This window comes from Paramormyrops kingsleyae, chromosome 20 (assembly GCF_048594095.1).
Source record: "Paramormyrops kingsleyae isolate MSU_618 chromosome 20, PKINGS_0.4, whole genome shotgun sequence".
In the NCBI taxonomy this organism is placed as follows: domain Eukaryota; kingdom Metazoa; phylum Chordata; class Actinopteri; order Osteoglossiformes; family Mormyridae; genus Paramormyrops; species Paramormyrops kingsleyae.
Genome location: NC_132816.1, coordinates 20,124,854 through 20,136,066, shown reverse-complemented (window position 1 = coordinate 20,136,066; position 11,213 = coordinate 20,124,854). Strand labels below are relative to the sequence as shown.

At 45.3% G+C, this 11,213-nt stretch overlaps 2 protein-coding genes across 4 annotated transcripts in view; one reads left to right on the top strand and one right to left on the bottom strand.

Annotated features, from left to right (window-relative positions):
* Positions 1–3,833, bottom strand: LOC111848354 (BLOC-2 complex member HPS6-like). The gene has a single exon (XM_023820264.2). The coding sequence runs from the start codon at positions 3,512–3,514 to the stop codon at positions 986–988; it is 2,529 nt and encodes an 842-aa protein (XP_023676032.1). The 5' UTR covers positions 3,515–3,833; the 3' UTR covers positions 1–985.
* Positions 3,834–3,909: 76 nt separating this feature from the next.
* Positions 3,910–11,213, top strand: part of armh3 (armadillo like helical domain containing 3) — a 30,641-nt gene continuing 23,337 nt past the window's right edge. The window contains exons 1-12 of one of the 3 annotated variants that reach the window (XM_023820617.2): positions 3,910–4,026; positions 4,122–4,212; positions 5,309–5,419; positions 5,787–5,843; positions 6,048–6,194; positions 6,540–6,647; positions 7,164–7,256; positions 8,199–8,273; positions 8,629–8,715; positions 9,117–9,173; positions 10,556–10,599; positions 11,017–11,077. In XM_023820617.2, the coding sequence (XP_023676385.1) occupies positions 4,180–4,212; positions 5,309–5,419; positions 5,787–5,843; positions 6,048–6,194; positions 6,540–6,647; positions 7,164–7,256; positions 8,199–8,273; positions 8,629–8,715; positions 9,117–9,173; positions 10,556–10,599; positions 11,017–11,077 (873 nt within the window). In that variant the 5' untranslated portion in view covers positions 3,910–4,026; positions 4,122–4,179. Of the gene's footprint in view, positions 4,281–5,308; positions 5,420–5,786; positions 5,844–6,047; positions 6,195–6,539; positions 6,648–7,163; positions 7,257–8,198; positions 8,274–8,628; positions 8,716–9,116; positions 9,174–10,555; positions 10,600–11,016; positions 11,078–11,213 lie in introns of all 3 variants that reach the window. The other 2 variants (XM_023820616.2, XM_023820618.2) reach the window with 2 other exon arrangements.

Here is an 11,213-nt window from a genome sequence, read left to right as displayed (position 1 = left end):
TGTAATAGCCTGCAATGTTTTATTTTTTTGCATATGCAAAATTATAAACATACAGCCTGCAAGTAATGACTCAGGCAGCCATACAAGCATTACAGACGACGGAGAACAAAGTCATTAAAACATTTCTCCTGTAATTGTGTTTCAGCCTGTAGTTTGCCAAAATTATCAACAACAATAATACCATGCAGGTATTACTGCTAGTCAACAAAACTAAATATAGCATAATTATTCATTTCACAAAATAATAGATTTTACAAAATGAATTCTAAAGTGCTTTGACTGAACTTAAGAATATATTACGCTTCACCCAAAGCAATACATGTGATTAAAGTAAAATAATTGGAACTTTCAGTAAACTAGTAATACCTAGAAACATGGAAATGCCATGTTTTTACTTTTAAAAACAATTTTAAGGGCAAAAGCACAGGTAGTGCTGGAGACTATTGCATCCATCTTTCCCCTCAGCTTCCCTAAAAATCAGTCAATCTTCCCAAAATCCACTGAAACAATCTCCTCTGACTCCTCCCCTTCATTTTGCGATTGACTGGTGTCAAGAGTCTATCAGGAAGCATTTTAGAATCTTTACTGTGGAGTACACTGTGCTTTTGGCAACAATGTAGCTATGGTGATAGCAAAAATGTGGACCTTCTGGCGTTCCCCAAGGACTGGGTTGAGAATCCCTGATGTAATACATCAACGTCATATTTTTATATTACAGCTGTTGTATTACACAGGTATAGTAAACAAATAAAAATTAAACGGGTGTTCTATTGGTATAGGTTAAGCGCTCATTCTATATGCCTTTCTGGGTATTTATAAATGTCCCATGTTTTTATTATGGGAAAAACCCTACGATTGCCCCCAGACCATGATGTAACCATTCCTTTCATCATTGGGGTTGGGAGCGGTTTAAAATCATTGAAACGTGGCCAGAAGAGCTGAAAACAAATGGCCTAAACTTTCTTTATAAGCTGAGATGTGAGCTCTAGCCATCAGAATTGGCTGCCAGTCGTCCATTTTCACTTTCAGGCTGATAAGTGGCATATGGGTGACCAACATCAGACCCAACTAACATCTCCCTGGGTCGCCTTGGGGGCACCGGGGGAGGATGGGCTCGGGGCCAGAGGACCCTCACACACCCCTGGTTGACCTTGGTCTCTTTTTGGAGCACCTGGCTCAACAGAGGCCTCAGCAGGCCTAAGGTAAGTTGGCAGTTTTGTGTCTGGAAAGGTTGAGGTCCGGATGGGATGGATGCAGAAAAGCTCTCCAGAAGCACACTTAGGATGCCGGTACTTGTGATGTCCGCAGGACACAGGGCCCATACTCGGTCGAGGTAAGGGTCCAGGTCACGATGCTGGGAGAGCTCCTGTAACAGGGTCGTGAAGATTTCCTTGTTCAGCAGTGGGCTCTGCTGGCAGAACCGCTCTGCCAGCTGGAGAACCTGTTCCCACTGGCGTCGGTCCACAAGGAGCCGCAGGGCTTGCAGAATCCCAGTGGGCCTGCAGCTGCACAGCAGCAGTTCCACCTCCAGGCCCTGGGAGTCCCTGCCTAACGGAAGAACCGAGAGGGCTCGTTTGTAGAGAGGAGTCTCCTCAGGACCGGCCTTCTGCCTGGAGGGAGTGGACAAAAGGTCACCGCTGCACTGCTGCGCCAGTTCCAGAAATCTGGGGAGCCACTGAGGCTGGTATCGAAGAAACATCTGGCAGAGCAGCTCAAACACTGGCACTGGCACAGCAGGAGGAATGCCTTGATGTGTGGGCCAGGCCAACGGCTGAACGCTGGACAGGATAGTCCTCCATACCTCAAGTGGAACTTTGGCAGAAAAGGATCCTTCTTCATTCAACTGAAGCTGTAGGATCCCCTGTGTGGCCTGCCATGATTCAGAAGGGAACATGTTGAACATGAGGTTCAGATGGAGCACATCCTCTCTTTCCATGTCTGAACTAAGCAGGCGGCCAACCTCCTCACACACCAGCACTTCACAGCAGCTGCTCTGGTCCTTCTCAGATGCTGCAGTCGCTAACATTTTGATGCCATCCAGCAGCATGAAGCGTTTCAACTCAGGCTTCAGGTAGCTGAGCAGCTGGCCGTAGTCAAGGTCGCTTCCATCCTGGACTTTCAGGAAGTCACAGAGGATGGAGGACAATAAGAAAGGAGCCTGGAATTTCCTGTCAGCTAGCAGCGTCTCCACTGTAATTTGTCTGTCACTCAGACTCCTTTTCTGGTAGTGCCTACAAGACTCCTCAAAGACAGTCTTCATAAGGACATCATCTGGCCTGACACAGCCTTGGTCCAGCACATGACTGAAGTCTTGATCCCAGCATTTCACTTGGAATAGCCCAGCTTCTGTCAGGATGTGTGGCACCTGGCTGTCCTGGCAGTTCACATAAAGCATCCCATCTGTCTTCAGGAGGATTTTCTCCAATTTCAAGCCACACTGGGCATCAATCAAATATAAGGTCTTCCCCACTATCACAGCCAGCCAATTATGGTAGATATTCATGTCGATCCATTTTCCACCCGTGGTGCTACAACTGTGCGCCAGTTTGTAGACTTGTCTCAACGTGCCATGATTGTCTATCATGTTGATCCAGCCAGAGCTCAGCAGAAAGGACAGGTTGTCACACCTGGAGGTAGAGGCAGCACAGATTTCTAGATGGTTGGAGGCCAAAGGCACCGCGAGGGATATGAGCTCTGTGAAATTATAACCGTCGCTCATAGCACATGACTCCTTCATCAGTAGAATTCCCCTAGAGATACTGCTGATGGCAAGTGAGCCACACTGTGGGAACCATGTCAGGAAGAAACCAGAGATGTTCCTGAAAGTACTCCCCTTTGGGTCTGGCAAGAGGTGCACATTGTTTCCAGAGGCAACGGTCATGTACCGAGGACTGTTGTGCAGAATGACCTTCACCTCCCCCAAGATGGCTGCCCCCTCCTCCAGCTCATAAGATCTGCTGCAGATACGGTAACAGAAGCAGTTCTGATGAACATTGATTGCTGATGTTGATTTGGAGGGTGGGGTCTCTTCACACCAGACAATGATGTTGCTGCTGGCACAGATGGACTTCACTTTCGCTTTAGGGATCTGGCACAGCTCCATTGTTTGCAGGAAATGCCAGCCTTCCTGCTCGCAGTATTTCCAAAAATCGGATTTTCCATTCTCAAAAACGACAACGGCTGTATCTCCACTACGATCTCTGCTGCTATTGTTCAAGTAGACAACGTCCACGATATAAACTGATCTCGTACGGCTTAACACTAAAAGTTTTTGGTTGCGTGACTGAGTATGTCGTATATGCTTGTCGAAAGTTAAAAGGCCACTTTTTGGCTCGCTAATAATTATATGGATGTGATGTCCATTGGGGCTAATTCGGATATTGGATAATCGACTATGAATGTTATTGGTATAGCAGATACTACTGGCGGAGTTCTGTTTCAAAAAGTCAATCAAAACCCTACCTTGGGTGAAGTCACTAAAATCTGTCTCTTGATGTAGAACAAGTCGCTTCATTATTTGGCAACATTCGCCTCAGAAAGTATGAATTAAGAGAACTGAAAAAAAGAGGAAGCGTAATTTCCGCATAAAGACCAATGACACATTCGATGACATGAATATAGCATTTCGATGTATATATCTTATTACAAACCGCAACTTTTAAACATTTTTGTTGATTCCTTTGCTGGATCCGGTACGAATCCACACAAATTCCTACACTTCTCTATCTGACACGACTATTACATTAACGTATAACAAGTACCGGCCAACTCAAACCGCCCCCCAGCCCGGAGGAGCATTGGGACCTAGCTGCGTGTGTTGTTGTTTTGAAAACTTCCAGCTCTTCCGTCCATTAAAAATGACGCAAAAGACGATGCCCCGCCCTTTGGGTTTACGAACCCAACCGGATTTCACTGTTAACTCGTTCACCGCCGTAGGCACTGACGTGTCCATAGATGAATTAGTTGTAAATTCAATATTCATTTTTTTAAAGTGCAGCGACTGTGTGTTCCACTTTTTATATCTGTGTGAGTAGCAGTTTACGAACAAAGAAAAACAACTAAACAAAATGACAGCGGTGCTTTAGATCACGATTTAATTTGTCCGGTTTTTAATGATGCAGACGCACTATCAAAACGGGAGGCACTAGGACCCAGAGACGGGCTGCCCCGTCGACGTTCATGCGGATCTCCATCGACCCCGCAGAAGTCGAGGTACCTCTTCGCTTTCTTGAACGACTTAGAAGGGACGCATGACAAATATCATTTGACTCAGTAGGCAGGTAGGAACTAACCGTATGCACCGATTAAAATAAAAACATATGTAAGTGTTAGTTTAACGAGGCAAAAAGTCATTTAAGAAACGGCCAACTTGGTGTCTGCCAATGACAACTTGCTGTGACAGCGGCAGTAGGAGCAGGCGCTCCCTTGCCCCAGTTTGTGACGGCAGAAAGCCCAAAGATGAGGCTCACCAGCCGGAAACATCGCAATAACCCATCAGCTGAACCCCAGCTAGCCGTTTAAAATCGCGGCCAATGAGTCTCTATGCTTCTAATCACAACGCGCACAGCAGTCAACGTTAATACTCATTTTCACATGGAGGCTCCTTAATAAACCCGAATGAGAAATGCTGTAACATCACGACATGCTTTCTGTAGAGACGTTAATTATGCGCGTTAAAACTTCTTTTATTACACAGAAGTAGCGGCGGTAAAGACGGGGTTAGGGTTCCTCCTGTTCGGCAAACAGCAACTGCATCAAAACATCGGCATGTAAAACAGACAACTCCATCGCCTGTCCACTTAAATTATTATAAGTTTACGGGGGCCACACTTTTAAAAGTTATTCGCTAACTGAACGCACGTTAAAATGAATTGTAAAAGGTGACCAATTATGCATGTTTAAAATACTTGGGGAAAACATCAAGTTAGAACAATGGACGTGTAGAACTTTATTTATATAGACCACCAATTCACATCATGGTATGGTGTAAGGCTTTCGGCAGAATGACATAAGATGCTCACTGCAGTTTTTGTCATAACGCAATTTAACTACTAGGTGACACGGTGTATTTTGGGGGAGTTAACGCTTGGTTGATTTACTTGGTTGATTTGCCAGATCCGTGACTGGTTTGTACACAAGTCCATGACATGTTTTTTTATGGTTTCATATTGCAGAAATATTTGTTTATCCACTGAATGGAAATTACCACCATTAATTAAGGGAACTGTTTCTGTTATTCTAAGTTAATGGTTAGAATAACCTGGGAACTGCCTGTTTCAGCGATTACCGTGTGTCTCCTCCATGCTAGGACTGCGCCATGGCCCAAGTGGAGAAGAAGGCAGGCTTGCTGAGGAGGTCTTCGACCCCTAAGAAACCGCTGACGGAGAAGGTGGTGCTGATGTACGACGAGATCTTTGCGGTAAGAGTTGCGTTCCCTCCGTGTTTATTTCGACATGAAAACCTAAAAGTAATTTTGTGAAGAGGCAGGGCTCCCTGTCTGCTCCCTGTTTCACCAAGTTGGCTCAAACATCGGGTCAGAATCATCTCAAGAACGTCGCCCACCTTTCATTCAGCGGCAGATTACTCACAAAAAAGCCCAGTTGATCTTGAGTGTGCAAATGAGATTTTCTCCACACTGTACATGCCAAAGGTCCCGTAATGCTTTCACCGCTTGCTTTGTTAGCCAGGCTGCTGGACGTAGGCTTAGCTTACTTAAACACTGCTCTCTGTCCACACTGCACCTGTCTCCCTCGCTTATTTTGATGATCTGGCCCCTTACACCCCAGGTTGAAGATCCAGCCAAGGACAAACCTCGCTTCTGGGAGGAACTGTTCCTTATGAAGGTGAGGTATTCCATATTTTGTTTACGATGTGTCTTCCTTTTGGGGGTGGTCGATGAACTTTTATGTCCCAAGGACAAAGCTAATTGTTTCTCTGTCCCTGTGTAAGCACATTGAACTGCACTGTGTCTAATGCGGGCCCCATTCCACCCCCCCAGCTGATTTTAAGTCGTTTAAGCCTGAGTTGCCTTCCTCTTCATTTCCCAGGCAAACCTGGAGTACCTGGAGGCGAAGCTGGAGTCTCTGGATGGAGATGAGGTGACCAAGATCCAGGACAACATTAACCGGCTGTTCCACCACTGTGTGCGGACACTAAGCGAGGAACACCAGATCAAGGTGGTTAACGCCTTGCAGGTGAGAACCAGTGGGGGGCAGCAGCGGACCACTTAATTAACTGTCATTCTTGATTTCCTTACCTGGTCAGTGGAAAAATTCTCCAGGTGCATGGAAAAGAATCTGAGCTGCATGATAGAGCTTGGAGGCCGTATTCTGAATGATGGTTCTAGTGATTTTACTCAAAGCATCAGATGTGAGTGTGGATAATGGTAGAGGCTATAGTCTTCCATACACCAGAATGTCACCAAAACACGGAAATTTTCTTCAGGAATGCCTGCAGCTGTTTAACCATGTCTCCGAGGCTTGGTGCAAAGTGAAACTGCAGGTTTTTATTCCCACTGTTTGCTATGGTAAATCTTACAGACGCTGTGTGCCCTGTTCCGGGGCGTCCACCAGAAAAATAAACCGTCGTCGGGCTTCGACATCATCAACATGCTGATGGGCTTTGACAAGGCGGAGGCTCGCATGAAGGTGTGCTGACCTTTGACCCCTTTGTTCCTGTGTCGTAAGAATGATATGATGTGTTCCTTTACCACGCCCGCGCCATTCCAGTGTCTTTTATTTATGAGAGCCTGACCTGCAGACAGCTTCGCAGAAGAGAAACCTGAATGGCTTATGTACAATATCCTGCTGTATATCCAGTTCACTTCTGTTCTTTTTAGTTTCCCAGCAGACGTTGTTTTCCAAACCCGCTCACAGAACCAACAGTTTCCCTCACAAAGAGACTGTGATGATTTCCTGTGGCATTGTTCAGGATGCTTATTTGCAAGTAGATTCCTCAAGCGGAGTGTTTCCCAATCCGGTCCTTGGGGACCAGCAGACGATCCACGTTTTGCTCCCTGCCAGACAGTTATGCGAGCAAAAATGAGGAGCAAGAATGTGGACTGTGACAGGGAGCAAAAAGTGGACCTTCTTTGGGTCCCTGGGGACTGGGTTGGGAAACCCTGGCCTGTGTGGTAAGCAGTGTCACGTGACGTGTCCCTGCAGGACCTGATGGAGAGCCTGGATGCCCTGCTGTGTGGAGATGGATCTGAAAGCCTGAAGGGCCTCTGTCTCAGGATGCTGCTTTGTTTGGTCACGGTGAGGCTGTTTCTGCTGCTGCTCCATATGGTTACGACCACCAGCCATGACAAACACAACCGGCAGACAACCGTCATGGCTGCAGTTTTTAGCATCACTGCTATTGTTGTTTTTTTTTTTTAATTGTTTTTTGATTATTTGTTCGCATTTGTTTTTCTTTGTTAGACTGTTTGTTTGTAATTAAGGGAATTGGGTTTAGCACCATTGCATTGCACAGCGTATTGTAGGTGATTTTTTCACGGAGGCACTTGAATCAATGCTATCTTTAGAGACGGAGTGCCTGCGTTTTGTAGCTCGATGGGTCCGGAGGCTTCTGAGAGAGCTTCGGGAAAACAAACGACTTTTCTCCATCCTTTTGTCATGGTGAATAGAGTGATGGACGCCATTAGCTAATTTACCGCGTCTGGTTTTTGTTTTTAAAGACAATGAGTGCCTCATCGTGGCACCCAGGATGCAAATTTTCAGTCGTTAGATGTTATTTACTGTAAAGGTATTTTTACTAGTCAGCTGTAAGATCAGTCGCGTTCTTCTGATGCCTCCTCTTGAATGTCTTCCTGTGATGGTGAAAAGATAAAAGGACCCGTATTTCCACCTTGATTTGAATGAGTGCATGGCCTTCAGTAACATCATATGGGCCTTTTCCACAGTAGAGACAGACCTTCTAGTGATGGACCTGGAACGTTAGAGAGGCACCTGTAGTGGTAGTTATTGGCCTACCAGAACACTAGTTATGGGCTTTCTAGAACATGAGCGATGGACCTTCTAGAACATAAGAAAGGTTTCTACAGCAGTAATGATGGCACTTTTAGAACATGATAGACCTTAGAGTAAACTAGAGTCACCTCTACAGCAGTGGTTATAGGCCTTCTAGAACCCTCAAAATAAGCCTTGTGGAACATCTCCCTGGTGTTGTATGGCTGAAATGCTTGTGTTCTGTTTTAGGTGACTGATAACATCAGCCAGAATACTCTCTTGGAGTATGTCATGATCAACAGCATCTTTGAGGCTATTCTACAGGTGAGACTGGCAGTCACCTTCATGTTAAATCTTTGGCGTGCTGATCGAGCAGTAGCAGTCTAAACACGGTGTGTAGGTGCCCCCCTTTTCGTTGGATGCTGAATCCAGGGAGTCGGTCTAATGAATGGGCTCAGTATAATTGCTGATCTGCGTTGACAGACACTGTTATTCAGGGTGATTTAAAGTTCAGTGCTATTTCATTCCGTAATTTGCTCTCCTGGGTTTTCATTGGTGGGTATAACAGGAAACACTGTCCACACACCGTACTGCAGCCCTCAGGTTTGCTTTGCCATTGTCACCACCTTATGAAGCTCTATCTGTAATACCTCCCCCTCCCCCCCATGACTGTTGTTAGGTTCTTTCGGGGACCCCCAGCAGACCGCAGCATGGGTACGATGCTGTGGTCCTGCTGGCACTCCTGGTCAACTACAGGAAGTATGAGGTGAGCCACCCCCCCCGTTAAATTAGAGAGATTCCGGTTGCCATGACTACAGTCTCTGCCGTTGGATGTGTTTTCACCTTATATCGTTTCACTTCATAAATGACTATAATCATATCAGTGACATGTTAAATTATACTACATTGCATAAATACATTTTTTCCCCTTATCATGGTAGGAAGGTTCAGGCTTAGTTTGAACAATGAATAATCAGCCTTTAAGTGTTTGAGCTACTGGTGTCCCCCAGTCGGCTGCCCCCAGTGGCGGAGTGTTCTGCCGCTTCCAGCAGTGAGGGGGCTTTCAGACGTGACCTCCCACTACGCCCTGCCATTACTCACTGTAGCACCGGGACTGATTTTCCTGGGTTTGCTTACCCGTCTCTCTTTAACTTTGCCTCCTGACAGTCGGTGAATCCCTACATTGTGAAGCTGTCTATAGTCGATGACGAGCCCACCCTTAATGTAAGTCGGCCACCATTAAGGCTTTTGAAATGTACATTATTAACATTGATATTGCGCAGTACGTAAAAATCATAATGTCTGTGTAGCATTTCTTATAGACTGGGAGCTGGGAAGAATATCATAGTGCTTTGTAAAGACATTACGTAGGTGGATCACTGTGCCTGCTCATGAAACTGACACTAAAATATCATAGTGCTTTATAGAGACATTACGTAGGTAGAGCACTGTGCCTGCTCATGAAACTGACACTAAAATATCATAGTGCTTTATAGTGACATTACGTAGGTAGAGCACTGTGCCTGTTCATGAAACTGACACTAAAATATCATAGTGCTTTATAGAGACATTACGTAGGTGGATCACTGTGCCTGCTCATGAAACTGACACTAAAATATCATAGTGCTTTATAGTGACATTACGTAGGTAGAGCACTGTGCCTGCTCATGAAACTGACACTAAAATATCATAGTGCTTTATAGAGACATTACGTAGGTAGAGCACTGTGCCTGCTCATGAAACTGACACTAAAATATCATAGTGCTTTGTAAAGACATTACGTAGGTAGAGCACTGTGCCTGCTCATGAAACTGACACTAAAATATCATAGTGCTTTATAGAGACATTACGTAGGTAGAGCACTGTGCCTGCTCATGAAACTGACACTAAAATATCATAGTGCTTTATAGAGACATTACGTAGGTGGATCACTGTGCCTGCTCATGAAACTGACACTAAAATATCATAGTGCTTTATAGAGACATTACGTAGGTAGAGCACTGTGCCTGCTCATGAAACTGATACTAAAATATCATAGTGCTTTATAGAGACATTACGTAGGTAGAGCACTGTGCCTGCTCATGAAACTGATACTAAAATATCATAGTGCTTTATAGAGACATTACGTAGGTAGAGCACTGTGCCTGCTCATGAAACTGACACTAAAATATCATAGTGCTTTATAGAGACATTACGTAGGTAGAGCACTGTGCCTGCTCATGAAACTGACACTAAAATATCATAGTGCTTTATAGAGACATTACGTAGGTAGAGCACTGTGCCTGCTCATGAAACTGACACTAAAATATCATAGTGCTTTATAGAGACATTACGTAGGTAGAGCACTGTGCCTGCTCATGAAACTGACACTAAAATATCATAGTGCTTTATAGAGACATTACGTAGGTAGAGCACTGTGCCTGTTCATGAAACTGACACTAAAATATCTTAGTGCTTTATAGAGACATTACGTAGGTAGAGCACTGTGCCTGCTCATGAAACTGACACTAAGTCACGTAGTGCTTTTCAGAAGTCCCCGTTTTACAGGCAGAGAGATGGGGGCCGCATTAACAAAGCTTCTGTTGTGACCCGTCGTGTCTTTGCAGGGACTTGGGATGGTGATCTCGCAGGCCCTGACGGAATATAACAGGTAGGGGGCACTACGGGGTGGATAGCATAAGTTGGGGATACACATTGAGCTGCACATAGCAGATACATTTTCGTATACTCTAAACTGTACAGAATGCATACGAAAGGGATATTTTCAGGGAGAATGGATCATGTCAGTCCTGCTAACCATGCCAGTATCGGCTGGTTCGGGGTGTCAGTGAGGTTACTGGACTAGAGTAGTTTAGATCAAAACAAAACATTTCTGGCCAAGAAGGTGGAATGAGCATGAGATCCTATGAATACAGCAGATTACGTGAAATGCTGGCACGAAGTAATCAAGATTGGCTGATTGGTTCCTGAAGGCAGGGGGACGGAGTCAGAGTTACTCAAGTAAAATCGAGTAAAAAAAGGTCAGATGGTTCACTAGTTCACTACGGTCTCGCCTGTGCCCCCACAGGCAGTACAAGGATAAGGAAGAGGAAAACCAGGGAGGCTTCTTCTCTGCATTCACCAACATGGTAAGCTCATCTTCTGGGCATGCTCAGTAAGCTCATCTTCTGGGCATGCTCAGTAAGCTCATCTTCTGGGCATGCTCAGTAAGCTCATCTGCTGGGCATGCTCAGTAAGCTCATCTGCTGGGCATGCTCAGTGTGC

Bases quoted from the DNA above. Each gene is read 5' to 3' on its own strand.
- LOC111848354 (XM_023820264.2), bottom strand. From the start codon at position 3,514: ATGAAGCGACTTGTTCTACATCAAGAGACAGATTTTAGTGACTTCACC.